The sequence below is a fragment of the Oryctolagus cuniculus genome, chromosome 10 (genome assembly GCF_051225735.1).
Source record: "Oryctolagus cuniculus isolate XC-2025 breed Fujian yellow rabbit chromosome 10, ASM5122573v1, whole genome shotgun sequence".
NCBI classification, from domain to species: domain Eukaryota; kingdom Metazoa; phylum Chordata; class Mammalia; order Lagomorpha; family Leporidae; genus Oryctolagus; species Oryctolagus cuniculus.
In genome coordinates, this window is record NC_142876.1 from 100,790,052 (window position 1) to 100,805,201 (window position 15,150).

The 15,150-nt window shown below is 56.4% G+C and overlaps 1 protein-coding gene across 23 annotated transcripts; it reads left to right on the forward strand.

Annotated features, from left to right (window-relative positions):
* The first annotated feature begins 5,771 nt into the window (after window positions 1-5,771).
* UBA7 (ubiquitin like modifier activating enzyme 7) lies at window positions 5,772-15,078 on the forward strand. Of its 23 annotated transcripts, none has more exons than XM_089306262.1 (24): window positions 5,772-6,024; window positions 6,095-6,263; window positions 6,348-6,482; window positions 6,592-6,698; window positions 7,016-7,106; window positions 7,210-7,345; window positions 7,422-7,637; window positions 7,716-7,856; window positions 8,296-8,478; window positions 8,654-8,761; window positions 8,915-8,995; window positions 9,083-9,238; window positions 9,339-9,504; window positions 9,589-9,785; window positions 9,870-9,934; window positions 10,025-10,208; window positions 10,281-10,355; window positions 10,583-10,769; window positions 11,920-12,002; window positions 12,238-12,330; window positions 12,422-12,613; window positions 14,114-14,206; window positions 14,290-14,390; window positions 14,847-15,078. In XM_089306262.1, the coding sequence occupies exons 6-24, from the start codon at window positions 7,313-7,315 to the stop codon at window positions 14,974-14,976; spliced, it is 2,484 nt and encodes an 827-aa protein (XP_089162388.1). In that variant the 5' UTR covers window positions 5,772-6,024; window positions 6,095-6,263; window positions 6,348-6,482; window positions 6,592-6,698; window positions 7,016-7,106; window positions 7,210-7,312; the 3' UTR covers window positions 14,977-15,078. The 23 variants fall into 23 exon arrangements, 22 of the variants coding, with proteins under 22 accessions (XP_089162388.1, XP_089162375.1, XP_089162377.1 ...); XM_089306249.1 differs by having other exon boundaries at window positions 7,540-7,637; XM_089306251.1 differs by having other exon boundaries at window positions 6,123-6,263; window positions 7,540-7,637.
* The last annotated feature ends 72 nt before the right edge of the window (window positions 15,079-15,150 follow it).

Genomic DNA, 15,150 nt, shown 5'->3' on the forward strand with positions numbered 1-15,150 from the left:
TGAAATCAGTTAGTCATAAAAGGACAAAGACTATAAGATTCCACAATAATAGGTGGAATATTAGTCAAATTCATAGAAAGTAGATTAGACATTACCAGGGAATTAGACATTCTATTTTATTTTTATTTTTTATTTTTTTAAATTTTTTATGTATGTATTTTTTGACAGGCAGAGTGGACAGTGAGAGAGAGAGACAGAGAGAAAGGTCTTCCTTTGCCGTTGGTTCACCCTCCAATGGCCGCCGCAGCCAGCGCACTGCGGCCGGCGCATCGCGCTGATCCAATGGCAGGAGCCAGGAGCCAGGTGCTTCTCCTGGTCTCCCATGGGGTGCAGGGCCCAAGCACTTGAGCCATCCTCCACTGCCTTCCTGGGCCACAGCAGAGAGCTGGCCTGGAAGAGGGGCAACCGGGACAGAATCCGGCGCCCCGACCGGGACTAGAACCCGGTGTGCCGGCGCTGCAAGGCAGAGGATTAGCCTAGTGAGCCGCGGCGCCGGCCTATTTAGACATTCTAATTAGACATTCCCAGGGGATAAATTTTTTATTTATTTATTTATTTTTTTTTTTTGACAGGCAGAGTGGACAGTGAGAGAGAGAGACAGAGAGAAAGGTCTTCCTTTGCCGTTGGTTCACCCTCCAATGGCCGGCGCGGCCAGCGCGCTGCGGCCGGCGCACCGCGCTGATCCGATGGCAGGAGCCAGGAGCCAGGTGCTTTTCCTGGTCTCCCATGGGGTGCAGGGCCCAAGCACCTGGGCCATCCTCCACTGCACTCCCTGGCCACAGCAGAGGGCTGGCCTGGAAGAGGGGCAACCGGGACAGAATCCGGTGCCCCGACCGGGACTAGAACCTGGTGTGCCGGCGCCGCTAGGCGGAGGATTAGCCTAGTGAGCCGCGGCGCCGGCCTCCCAGGGGATAAATTTTTAAAAAGCAATACACACACACACACACACATGTTCCTATTTTAATGAAAGTTTTTTAAAGATTTATTTATTTGAAAGTCTAAGTTACAGAGAGAGATCTTCCATCCACTGGTTTACTCACTAGATGGCCACAATGTCCTGCACTGAGACAGGCTGAAGCCAAGATCCAGGAGATCCATCTGGGTCTCCCATGTGGGTGGCAGGGGCCCAGGTACTTGGGTCATCTTCTGGTTTTCCTTGGACATTAGCAGGGTGCTGGGACAGAGTGGAATAGCCAGGACGTGTACTGATACCTATACGGGATGCCAGCATTGCAGGAGAGGCTTTACTTGCCATGCCACAACACCAACCCCTTACTGAAAGTTTTTAAAAATTAAGAATGGATATTGAATTTCCTGAAATGCTTTTTGTAGCTTATTAGAACATTTTACTTCAGAGTCTGGTCCTGATTTCTTTGGTAAGTCTGACACACTCAATAAATGTTTATTGAATGAAAACAAGCAAAAGACCACAATAGCCAAGGTGGTTTTTGCTTTTTAAAAATGTATTCAAGGCCGGCGCCGCGGCTCACTAGGCTAATCCTCCACCTTGCGGCGCCGGCACACGGGGTTCTAGTCCCGGTTGGGGCACCAGATTCTGTCCCGGTTGCCCCTCTTCCAGGCCAGCTCTCTGCTGTGGCCAGGGAGGGCAGTGGAGGATGGCCCAAGTGCTTGGGCCCTGCACCTGTGAGGGAGACCAGGATAAGTACCTGGCTCCTGCCATTGGATCAGCGGGGTGTGTCGGCCGCAGCACACCGGCCGCAGCGGCCATTGGAGGGTGAACCAACGGCAAAGGAAGACCTTTCTCTCTGTCTCTCTCTCTCACTGTCCACTCTGCCTGTCCAAAAAAAAAAAGTATTCAAGAGGCAGAAGGAGGGGCCGGCGCTGTGGCACAGTGGGTTAACACCCTGGCCTGCAGCACCAGCATCCCACATGGGCGTCGGTTCTAGTCCTGGCTGCTGCTCGTCCGATCTGCTATGGCCTGGGATAGCTAGCAGTGGAAGATGGCGCAAGTCCTTGGGCCCCTGCACCCACGTGGGAGATCTGGAAGAAGCTCCTGGCTTCAGATCGGCGCAGCTCCAGCCATTGCGGCCATCTGGGGAATGAACCATCGGATAGAAGATCTCTCTGTCTCTCTACCTCTCTCTGTAACTCTTATATTTCAAATAAATAAAAAATAAATCTTAAAAAAAAAAAAAAGAGGCAGAGGGATAGACAGACCAGACAAACCAGAGACAGACCATTCTCTGGTTTACCCCACAAATGCCCACAGCGGCCAGGACTGGGCTTTCTAAAGCGGAGAGCTTGAGAACACAATGCAGCTCTCCCACATGGGTGGCAGGGACCCAGTCACTTGAGGTGTCCCCACTGTGTCCCAGGGTCTGCAGTATCAGGAAGCTGGAGTCAGGAGCAGAGCTGGGAATCAGGCACTCATATGGGACTTGGGCATCTTAACTAGCATTTCAACCACTAGGCCAAGCCCCACATAACTCTTTTCCCATATAATTTTTTGAAAAAATGGAATAGCTGCCTCCGTGGCTCACTAGGCTAATCCTCCGCCTTGTGGCGCTGGCACACCAGGTTCTAGTCCCGGTCAAGGCACCGGATTCTGTCCTGGTTGCCCCTCTTCCAGGCCAGCTCTCTGCTGTGGCCAGGGAGTGCAGTGGAGGATGGCCCAGGTGCTTGGGCCCTGCACCCCATGGGAGACCAGGATAAGTACCTGACTCCTGCCATCGGATCAGCGCGGTGCACCGGCTGCAGGGCGCCAGCCGCGGCGGCCATTGGAGGGTGTACCAATGGCAAAGGAAGACCTTTCTCTCTGTCTCTCTCTCACTGTCCACTCTGCCTTTCAAAAAAAAAAAAAAAAGGAATAAAGGAGGCAAGTGTTGTAGCACAGTGGGTCAAGCTGGCACTTGGGATGCCTGTTTGCATCGTGTATTAGAGTTCTGGTTCGAGCCCCAGCTGCTCCAATTCTGATCCAGCTCCCTGTGAATGCACTGGGGAAGCAGTAGATGATGGCTCAGGTACTTGGATTCCTGCCACCCATGGGGGAGATCCAGACGGAGCTCCTGCCTCCTGGTTTTGGCCTGGCCCAGCCCTGGCTATTGTGGGCTTTTGGGAAGTAAATCAGTGGATGGAATATCTCTCTGTTATGCTGCCTTCAAATAAATAAATCTTGAAAAAAAAAAAAAAAGAAAAGAACCAGTGTTAGCAATAATAAAGAGAAATAAAATCTTTTACATTGCTGGTGAGAACATAAGTTTGAAAAAATCATTTCCTTATTTATTTGAAAGGCAGAGAAACAGAAAAATTTTCCATCTGCTGGTTTACTCTCCAAATGCCTGCAACAGCTGGGGCTGGGCCAGACTAGAGCTGGGAGATAGTAACTTAATCCAAGCCTCCTTCTGAGGTGACAGGGACCCCAGTATTTGGGCCATAAGTACCTCCCAGGATGCCCATCAGCAGAATGCTGGAATCAGAAGCATAGCTGGGACCTGAACTGCATGTGCTTCAAGTTGAGTTTTAGCCTCTGTGCCAAATCCACCTCAAGAATGTAAGTTGTTGCAGCTGTTGTGGAAAATAGTTTGATCAAAAAGCTAAATATAGGGCTGGCACTGTGGCATAGTAGGCTAGGCCACCGCCTGCAGTACTGGCATCCCACGTGGGCACTGGTTCAAGTCCCAGCTGCTCCTTTTCCAATCCAGCTCTCCACTATGGCCTGGGAAAGCAGTGGGGGATGGCCCAAGTCCTTAGGTCCCTGCATGGGAAACTGAGAAGAAGATCCTAGCTCCTGGCTTCAGCTCAGCTCAGCTCCAGCCATTGCAGCCATTTGGGGAGTGAATCAGAAGATGGAAAACCTCTCTCTCTCTGCCTCTGCCTCTCTCTAACTCTGCCTTTCAAATAAATAAATGTCTTCAAAAAAAAAAAAAAAAGCTAAACATAGAATTATCACATGATCCAGCCATTCTATACCTAGGTAGATATGCAAAATAATTGAAAGCAGATACTCAAGAACTTACTTAATAATGATAGGGACTGGCGTTGTAGGGTAGGTAGGTTAAGCTGCCAGCATCCCATATGGGCTCCAGTTTGAGATCTGGCTGCTCTACTTCAGATCCAGCTCCCTGCTAATGGCCTAGGAAAAGCAGCAGAGGATGGCCTAAACCCTTGGGCCTCTGCACCCATGTGGGAGACCCAGAAGAAGCTCTTGGCTCTTGGCTTCCATCTGGCCCAGCCCTGGGTGTTGCAGCCGTTGGGGAGTAAGCCAGCAGCTGGAAAATCTCTCTCTCTGTCTCTCCCTCTCTAACCCTGCCTGTCAAGTAAATAAAATAAATCTTTTTAAAAAATGATAGCACAGGGGCCAGTACTGTGGCATAGCGGGTGAACGCCCTGGCCTGAAGCGCCAGCATCCCTTATGAGTGCCAGTTCGAGACCCGGCTGCTCCACTTCTGATCCAGCTCTCTGCTGTGTCCTGGGAAAGCAGTGGAGGATGACCCAAGTCCTTGGGCCCCTGTACTGCATGGGAGACCTGGAGGAAGCTCCTGGCTCCTGGCTCCTGGCTTTGGTTTGTCACAGCTCTGGCTGTTGAGGCTGATTGCAGAGTAAGCCATCGGATGGAAGACCTCTCTCCTCCCTCTGTATAACTCTGACTTTCAAATAAATAAATAAATCTTTTAAAAAATGATAGCACAATAGCCAAAAGGTGGAAACAACCCAGATGTCTGTCAGTAGATGAATGGATAAACAAATTGTGGTCTGCAGATACAATGGAATAGTATTCACCCATGAAAGAAAGAATGGAATATTGGTATAGGTTACAACTTGGGTGAACCTCAAAAACATCCTAAATGAAAGAATGTAGACAGAAAAGGTCATAGTTTAAATGATTCCTTTTTTTCAAATATTTATTTTATTTTAAATTTATTTATTTATTTGAAAGGCAGAGTTACAGAGAGGCAGAGGCTGGGGGGAGAGGTCCTCATCCACTGGCCACTCCCCAGATGGCTGCAATGGCCGGAGCTGCACTGATCAAGCCAGGAGCTTCCTCTGGGTCTCCCACATGGGTGCAGGGGCCCAAGGACTTGGGCCATCTTCCGCTGCTTTCCCAGGCCAGAGCAGAGAGCTGGATTGGAAGTAGAGCAGCCAGGACTAGAACTGGCTCCCATATGGGATGCTGACAACGGCAGGAGGCAGTTTTATGTGCTGTGCCACAGTGCCAGCCCCATCATTCCTTTTCTATGAAATATCCCAAGGCGGCAGATCCCTAGAGAGAGAGGCATACTAGTGTTCCCCTACAGTGAGGGTGGTGGTAGTAAGTGTTGAATGTGCTTGGAGTTGATGAAAAGATTTTTAAACTAGAGAGAGGTAACACTTGTGCAACATTGTGGTTGCACTGAATGCCACTGAATCATGTATTTAAAAATAGTTAATTCTATTAAAAACAACAACAACTTGTGAAAGCACTTGGTGTAGCAGTTGTGGAGTTTTGTGGAGAACTGTGGTCCATCCTCGAAAGGATTGTCCCCAAGTTCCATGAAGGCAAACAGGTGCACTTGTGAAAGGTACAGGACCTCTCTGTACTATTTTTGCAACTTCTTGTGAGTCTGTAATTTCAAAGAAAAGTTTAACAGAAAAATAAGACCCTTCTGACTGTGGTTACCCTCTTGCCTCCCACTCTTAAGTCTGACACCCAGAAACAGAGCTGTTTCTTGGAAGTCCTGGAACGCATCCCTGGCGACAGACCCTGATTGGCCGACGTAGGGCTGGCATCTGTCCTGGCCCGAGGGGTGGGGCCGGGAGCCGGCTCAGAGTCTAGTTTCAGTTTTGTTTCCCCTGTGGTGACAGAGGTGAGAGAGCTGTCGGGAGAGGCGGCCTCCACTCCTTCCGCATTGGTGCCTGACTGCACTGCTGTAGCTGAGCAGCACCAAATGCACGGAGCCTGCTGACACCACTCCGCACACAGAACGCCCTCTCCGAGCACTGCAGCCTGCTGTCCAGCCCGAGGCTGAGGATGCGCGCCCCGGGGCCCTCCCAGTTACTGGATGAGGAGCTCTACTCCAGGCAGCTGTGAGGCTCGAGCCGGGTGGGGGCAGGGCGGCCTTCTGATCTCTCTTGCCTGCCTTCTTTACCTCCGCAGGTATGTGCTTGGCCCACCTGCCATGCAGAGGATGCGGGAAGCCAAGGTGCTGCTGTCAGGCCTGCAGGGCCTTGGGGCTGAGGTGGCCAAGAACCTGGTCCTGATGGGTGTGGGCAGCCTCACTCTGCATGATCCCTGTCCTACCTGCTGGTCTGACCTGGCCGCCCAGGTGAGGGTTCTGGGGAGTTATCGGTTCCCAGACCAGGGTGAGACAGGGGTCTCTGGGTTCCGATTGCACTGGGTCTCTCCCTAGTTTTTGCTCTCAGAGCGGGACTTGGGAAGGAGCAGAGCTGAAGCCTCTCGGGAACTCTTGGCTCAACTCAATGAAGCTGTCCAGGTGTCTGTCCATCTGGGTGACATCACCGAGGCCTTCCTGCTGGACTTCCAGGTGCCTCCCCCAGCCCCACTTTCCAGGCCACCCTAGCCCCTCATCCAGCCCCCAACAGCAGGGAAGCTAGGCAAGGGTTTGAGCCCTGCTGATGATGGCATGTGCCCAGGTGGTGGTACTGACGGCCTCAAAGCTGGAAGAGCAGCTGAAGGTGGGCGCCTGGTGCCACGAGCATGGAGTCTGCTTCCTGGTGGCCGATAGCCGGGGCCTCGTGGGGTGAGTGGCTGCTGCCAGCCCACCGCATCGCAGTCAGCAGCTGGCCCCCATGCTGTCCTCAGCTCCACGTTTGCTCTGGTGACCCTCCACCCTGCCAGGGCCTGGCCCAGCCCCTCTTCCCTATTCTAGTTCCCAGTCCCGCCCACCTGCTTCCTCCTCCCCAGTCTCTAGACCTGCTGCAGTTACCCTCAAATGCTCACGCCCAGGCCTCTCCCAGAATTCCTTTTTCCAATTCCGGCCCTCCGGGCCTGCCCTAGTGTCCCGTATTCTTAACCACAACCTGCAAGCCGCCTCAGTGACCTTGCCACCCGCTCTAGGCAGTTGTTCTGTGATTTTGGTGAAAACTTCACTGTCCAGGACCCCACCGAGGCGGAACCACTGACAGCCACGATTCAGCACATCTCCCAGGTGGGTGCTGAGGGGTTGGCCTTTGCTTGCTGATCAGAGAAGCTGCCAAGGGCCTGAGGAAGGCAGGTACAGACACTTCTGAGCCAGGCCACCTCCTACCCAGGGCTGCCCTGGCATTCTCACTCTGCGAAGAGAGACTGTCCCCCACTCCTTCCGTGATGGGCACTTGGTGACTTTCTCAGGCATTGAAGGCATGGTTGAGCTCAATGGCTGTGATCCCCAGCCCATCCGTGTGCAAGGTAAGCCAATCCCACCCCTACTCCAGGCTCAATGCCCCAGTGCCTGTTGGGAGTGAGCAGTTGTCCTTCCGGGCAGGTTCTCCCTCCACCGTCCTCAGGGTTCAGCAATGTCTGGGATCCAGATGCCAGATGTGATGGGGCATGGGAACCACTCGGTTCAGCGGCCATATTTACCAGGCTGGGTTTGCCCCCAGAGGACGGGTCCTTGGAGATTGGGGACACAGCAACCTTCTCCCGTTACTTGCGTGGCGGGACTGTGATAGAAGTCAAGAGAGCTAAGACCGTGAATCACGTGAGTACAAGGGAAGCTTGGGCACCTTTAGGGGCCTGCAATATTCCGGACCCGCCCTGAGCCAAGTACCCCCTGCAGAAACCCCTGGAAACAGCCCTGCTGCAGCCCCAGGTCATGGCCTCGAGTTCCCAGCACCGTGTCCACTGCCTGCATCAGGCCTTCCGTGCGCTGCACAAATTCCAGGACCTCCATGGCCGGCCGCCGCAGCCCTGGGATCCTGTGAGTAGCCTCTTGGGCCCCACTCCCAGCCTCTGTCTTCTTGGGGTCTTGTCTGCCGGGAGGCAACAAAGAGCACTCACAGATCCAAGCTGAGATCCCAGGGGCGGTTTCCTTGCTCAAAATAGGGAAATGAAAAATCCCCATCACAGGAGGCCAGGTCCATGGGAAGTGCCAGGCACCACAGCCTGGGGACCCTTGCCACACCCTAGCCCTTAGATCCTGGCTGGAAACTGTACCCAGATTGGTGAAGCCTCCAGAGTCTCTGTCTGGTGCTCAGCTGCAGGTGGTGCTGCCCAGGCTGGCAACAGGGCCAGGCCTTCCCCCTCAGGCTATGGTTCCTGCTCTGTGGGGTAACAGGCTACATGGCCGCCTAAAGCGGTTGAGCAGGGTTGTGGAGCTCAGGCTGAGGCAAAAATGCCCACAGAGTCCCACAACACAGGTTGATGCAGAGGCTGTGGTGTGCCTGGCCCGGGCCCTGGGACCACTGAAGGGGACAGACGAAGAGCCGTTGGAAGAGCCACTGGATGAGGCCCTAGTGCGGATCACTGCTTTGAGCAGTGCTGGCAGCTTGAGCCCCATGGCAGCCTTGCTGGGTGCAGTGGCTGCGCAGGAAGTGCTGAAGGTGGGCACAGGCACAGGTGCGGAGAGGGGAGGTTCTGGGAAGGTGGGGCGGGCAGTGTGTGCCAGAGGGCACCCGGCACCAGACAGTGGCTCTGGAGGCTGGGTGTAGCCTCCGGTCAGCATCTGAGGGTGTGGGGAGGTGGCAGGAGCCCCCAGGCTAAGGTGCCAGCCCTCAGGCAATCTCGGGGAAGTTCATGCCCTTGGACCAGTGGCTGTACTTTGATGCTCTCGACTGTCTTCCGGAAAATGGGGACATCCTTCCCAAACCTGAGGACTGCGTCCCGGTGAGAGCCTGGTGGGGGGAAGGTATGGCTTTGTTCAAGATCAGGGCAGAAACATGAGCTCTGGTCCCCCGGTCCTGATTCAGAAGGCTCCATGTAAGAAGATGCAGGGCGGCCAGCAGCCGTCACTGACGGACCTCTCCGTGTGTCCCCTAGAGAGGCTGCCGCTATGATGGGCAAATAGCTGTGTTTGGGGCTGGATTTCAGGAGAAACTGAGCCGCCAGCACTACCTCCTGGTGAGCTGAGGGATGAGACCGCCAGTGGGGAGCGTGTCTGGCAGGGGCTGGGGCAGGCCATCTGGCTAAGGCTGCTCCTGCCGGCAGGTAGGTGCTGGCGCCATTGGCTGTGAGCTGCTCAAGGGCTTTGCCCTAGTGGGCCTGGGAGCTGGGGGCGGCGGAAGTGTGACTGTTGCCGACATGGACCACGTAGAACGCTCCAACCTCAGCCGTCAGTTCCTGTTCAGGCCCCAGGACATTGGTGTGAGTGACCTCTCCCTCCTATCCCGGTCCATGTCCCACAAGGCCCCAATCTTCTCACAGGCCCCTGCCCTGACCCAACATCTTCCGCCCTGCTTCCCAGAGACCCAAGGCAGAAGTGGCTGCTGTAGCTGCCCAGCGACTGAACCCAGACCTACAGGTGACTCCACTCACCTACCCGCTGGATCCCACCACAGAGCATGTCTACGGGGACCACTTTTTCTCACGTGTGAATGGCGTGGCTGCTGCCCTGGACAGTTTCCAGGCCCGTGAGTGCCTGACCTGACCTTGGAGCTCAGCCTCTTGCCCAAGGCTGTGCCAGGCCCAATTCTGACGCTCTGCCCCCTTGCCAGGGCACTATGTGGCTGCTCGCTGCACCCACTATCTGAAACCACTGCTGGAGGCAGGCACAGAGGGCACCAAAGGCAGTGCTGCAGTGTTCGTGCCAGACGTGACCGAGGGCTACAAAGCCTCGGGCTTAGCTGAGGACACCTCCTACCCCGTCTGTACCGTGCGGCATTTCCCGAGCACAGCTGAGCACACCCTGCAGGTGGGAAGCACCCCACCCGGCCCTGCCCCGTAGCTATGCACTTGTTGCCCACCTGACACCTCATCGTTCCTCCCTCCGCCACAGTGGGCTCGGGATGAGTTTGAGGGACTCTTCCGGCTGTCTGCAGAGACCATCAACCGCGCCCGACAGTAAGGACACCAACAGAGGCGGGTAGAAGGCCAGGGCTAAAAGCACCAGTGTCTGCCGAGCTCAGCCTCGACTTCCTTCTCTGTCCGCAGGGCACACACTTCCCTGGCAGATATGGACGGGCCACAGACACTGGCCTTATTGCGGCCAGTGCTAGGTGTCCTGAAGGCACGGCCACAGAACTGGGAAGACTGCGTGGTGTGGGCCCATGGCCACTGGCAGCTGCGCTTCCACTATGGCATCATCCAGCTGCTGAGTCACATCCCCCCTGATAGAGTGGGTGACCAGGGTCGGGGGGCTGAGGACTCAGCGGGACCAGACTGAGCACAGCAGCCTCCGTCTCCCTAGGTGCTTGAAGATGGAACTCTGTTCTGGTCGGGTCTCAAACAGTGTCCCCAGCCCCTGGAATTTGACATGGACCAAGTGAGTGGAGTCTCCAAGGGAGCCCCAAGGTAGAGATGTGGTGCCTCAGAGCACAGGGAGGCACCTCTGCATTCTGTAGAGATGCACAGACGCCAAGAAAGAGCCTGGGTGTCCCTGTGCGGAGCAGAGGCAGGCCAGAGATCCACAAGTGGACAGTGACCTCTCACCCTGTTCCCGACGTGCCTGCCTCTAACATGTCCCTGCCCCTACTCCCCATCTGGCCGCAGGAAAACCACCTCCTCTTCGTGCTGGCAGCTGCCAACCTGTATGCGCGAATGCATGGCCTACCCGGCTCGCTGGGCCTTGCTGCACTCAAAGGGCTGCTGCTGAAGTCGCTGCCACAGACTGACCCTCAGCGGCTGGCCCCCATCCTCACTAGGGCTCCAGAGAGGGATCAGGCTTCTGCTGAGTTTGGTAAGGCCCCTCCCTGGCTCTGGAGCGCTGCTCCCCTAGTGCTGCCACTCAGCAGCCTGCCCTGTCCTCAGCCTGTGCTGAAGAAGGAAGTTGGGACCTGGGGGCCCTGGTGTCAGTTTAGCACCTCTCGGGCTCCTTCTATGTTCGACTCAATCCTCTGGACCTCAGTAGGTCCTTCCTGCCGCTGACACCTTGTCCCAGTTCTGGCAGATTCTCAGCAACAACAACAATGAAAAACAAAAACAAAAACCCATCGGGTCCTCGGACTTGCCCAGCTGTGGTCCCTGGGAGAGGAGTCACAGAGTTCACGTGTGTGTGCACGTGTGCACACATGAATGCTCTCTCTCTCCCCATCGGGTCCTCGGACTTGCCCAGCTGTGGTCCCTAGGAGAGGAGTCACAGAGTTCACGTGTGTGTGCACGTGTGCACACATGAATGCTCTCTCTCTCTCCCCATCGGGTCCTCGACTTGCCCAGCTGTGGTCCCTAGGAGGGGAGTCACAGAGTTCACGTGTGTGTGCACGTGTGCACACATGAATGCTCTCTCTCTCCCCATCGGGTCCTCGGACCTGCCCAGCTGTGGTCCCTAGGAGAGGAGTCACAGAGTTCACGTGTGTGTGCACGTGTGCACACATGAATGCTCTCTCTCTCTCCCCATCGGGTCCTCGGACTTGCCCAGCTGTGGTCCCTAGGAGAGGAGTCACAGAGTTCACGTGTGTGTGCACGTGTGCACACATGAATGCTCTCTCTCTCTCCCCATCGGGTCCTCGGACTTGCCCAGCTGTGGTCCCTAGGAGAGGAGTCACAGAGTTCACGTGTGTGTGCACGTGTGCACACATGAATGCTCTCTCTCTCCCCATCGGGTCCTCGGACCTGCCCAGCTGTGGTCCCTAGGAGAGGAGTCACAGAGTTCACGTGTGTGTGCACGTGTGCACACATGAATGCTCTCTCTCTCTCTCTCTCACACACACACACACACACACACAATTGGGGCTCCTGGGGAAGAAACTGCATCATCAGAGAAGAGGTTACCTGACTTGATCCAGGAATTGTAAGCAGCAGGCTTGGCAGTGACCAAGAATAGACACCAGGCTCCGGAAGAGGACAGGAGCTAGGGCTAAGGACTGCCCCAACACCCCTTCCTGTGACAGGCCCTGAGCTGTTGAAGGAGTTGCAGGAGGTCCTGGGAGTATGGAGCGAGCACCCTGCTCTGAACCCTCTGATGTTTGAGAAGGTGGGCACTCAAGGGGGGCAAGGAGTCAGGCTGAGGGGACTGTGCAGGAAGGTCAGCAGCCAAGAGGGCAGCTTTGGGACCCCTTGGCCCGGGTTCTTCTGGAGCAGTTCTCTCTCCCTGAGCCTCAGCCTGATTCTGTGATGGGTGGGGAGAGGGCGGGTACCTCCACTGAACTGCATGTAGACATGGGCCCTGGCACCCACTAAGAGAAACTGATGTGATTCGGCTGTCACAGGATGATGACAGCAACTTCCACATGGATTTTGTGGTGGCAGCAGCTAACCTGCGATCTCAGAACTATGGGATCCCACCTGTCACTCGGGCCCAGGTAACCCTGCCCCTTGGGACTCATGTCTGAAGGTGTAGTCAAGCTCTAGCCTTACACCTTGGGCCCAGATTAAATCTCCTGTTGTTGGCAGGGCAAGCAAATTGTGGGCCGGATTATCCCAGCCATCGCCACCACTACAGCAGCAGTGGCAGGCCTGGTGGGCCTGGAGCTATATAAGGTAGTAGGTGGGTCACGGACCCTTGGTGCCTATCGTCACAGCTATCTGCACCTGGCTGAAAACCGCCTCCTTCGCTGGGTACCTTCCGCACCAGCCACCCAGATGGTGAGCCCTTGACACCCCAACCAGACCCTCATGAGGCCAGGATTTTCCTCAGGCCTACTCAGTGGAACAGGCCCCACCCCAGCTGCAGGCTCTCTCCTGGACCCAGACTGTGGGGGAGTCCTCAAGACTCCCTCCAGCCTTTCTCCTGCTGGGAAGCCAGGCTGGGACCTGTCAGACACAGGAAACAGCCGTCAGCCATCCCCCCCTGCCCCAGCCCTCTGCAGCCCTGGGTCTGGGGGAGCTGCAGCTTTAACTCATTAGTGGAGCCAGACATCCCCCACAGCCCCTCCTTCCCAGGAGTACCCCTGGGGGAGGTGGTGGGAAGGAGGGACTAGGCCCCAGCACCAAAAAGAAAGGGTCTGTCTGCCCCCTGCATGGCCTCTCCAAGCCGTGTTCAAGAGCAGAAGGCTTGCCACACAAGGGGGTGAGGGCTGCAGCCCTAGAGGGGAGGGTGCGTGTTGTGCATTAATGTCACAGGTGTGGGTGCATCGAGATCTGGGCACCCCTGGTGTGTGGGCATGAAGGGAGCAAGCCCACACATCTGTGTACCAGATGGGAGTGCATGGATGTGCTTGAGTGTACACATGGGTGTTCCTGTGAGTGCAAGCCCGGGAATTCCTCCAGCCATGTGCTCAGGCTCTGCAGCAGTTGGCATTTCCTGAGGCACAGGAGGTGGGGGTGGAGGGAATGCCCCCACCAGGAGAGAGGGCAGAGGTCATGGTCCAGCCCTGGGCTTCTGCTGAGCAGCCCGAGGGTCCCTCTGGCCACGGTACACAGAGCCCCTCTGTGAGGTGCCCCACCTCTAACCATCACACAGCCTGCCTTTGTCCACAGAGGGGACAGGGAGGGGGAGGAGCAGGAGTCCCATCTTGCCTCTAGCCTAGTCTCAGTTCGACCCTTGATGTGTTTCCGAGGGGGGTTGCCAGGGCCCTTGTGTCCTAGCCTCTCGCTGCCTGCTGCCCTTCTGCACTCAGCTCTAAGCACCAGAAACCCGACTTGAAACAGAAGGAAAGTGGAGACAGGAAGAGGAGGCCTCTAGGGACCATGTCCCCTGTCGGGATCTCTGGCCTAGTGGGTCCCTGATGGTCACTGTGCCGTTAGCACCTGGGTGCCCTGGCAGTAAGGCTGGGGGAACAGGGTGTGCCCCTGGCTTCCAGCCTCGCATCTGAGGAGCCAGCAACTTTATCGGAGATTGCAGCAGCCTCGCTCTGGCTTCCTGAGGAAGCCCCACCTCCTCAGCACCCCCAACACAACTAGCCTGTGTGATGGATAGTCTGTTTCCCTGTGTGGGCCCCCCGGCCCCATTTCCTGTGCTGGCCCCAGCATGGCCGGGGGTGGGGGCTGAGACTCTGGGCCCAGATCCCACCTTCCACCCCCACCGCTGGCTCCTGCTTCCTGCTTCTGGTCCAGCTCCTCCCCTAGGAAAAGCTGCTAGTAACGGGATAGGGGTTGGGGGTTGGTGCGAGAAGCCTCTCACTCCTCCCCATTGCCACCCCCTAGTTCCAGAGCCTGGAGTGGACCTGTTGGTACCGCCTGAAGGTGTCTGCTGGGCAGCCCGAGAAGAGCCTGCAGTGGCTGTTGGCCCATCTCCAGGTGTGCCCTGTCCCCTCCCCGCCCAGCCGTGCCCCCAGCCCCAGCCCCCGTGGACACACAGGGAAAGCATGCTCTCTCTCCAGGAGCAACATGGGCTGAGGGTGAGGATGCTGCTGCATGGCACGGCCCTGCTGTATTCAGCCAGCTGGTCACCTGCAAAGCAGGCCCAGTTCCTGCCCCTCAGGTGAGCCCATACCCGGGACCAGGCCCACCTGACCATGGAGGTTGAGGAGGGGGCTGCACAGCCTCTCCTCCTCCCATCCCTACTCTGGGCCCCTCACACCTTCCTGAACTATTCTTTCACCAAATGGAGCTGGCAAATGGGCTGGGGGCGGGGCAAGGGCTGAGACTGAGGAGGGGCCTTCAGGAGCTGCCTGCTTGGCCAGCTCCACTGGCTCCCCCACTCCCTGCCCAGCCCCACCCCCCACAGCCCACTCCCAGGGGACCCACAGCTTCCTGCCTCCTAGGGCAGCGTCAGCAGCTCCTAAAATAGTTTCAGATGTTTCCTGTCTTGAGTTGCTCCCGCTCCTTGCTTCTCCTGGCTGTGGCTCCGGGTGGCTCACCAGCACCCTCTGGTCCAGGCCAGGTTGCCCTCCGTCTGCCACGGCTCACCTACCCAATAACCCTCTCTTCCTACCAGCGTGACAGAACTCGTTCAGCAGGTGACAGGCCGTGCGCATGAGCCTGGCCTGCGGGTACTGGTCCTGGAGCTGAGCTGTGAGGGCGAAGAGGAGGACACTGCCTTCCCACCTCTGCACTATGAGCTCTGACAATGCAGCTGCTGCTGCACCGTCCAGCTCGACCAAGCCCTCCTTCACCAGCCCTGCTTCTTGAGCCTACAGTAGGCACTCAATAAATGCTCACCAAAGAAACGTGTAAGTGGAGAAGATGGACAGAATCCCATGCAGTAATGCACACAGGCGTGACACGGGCATGACAGGTGC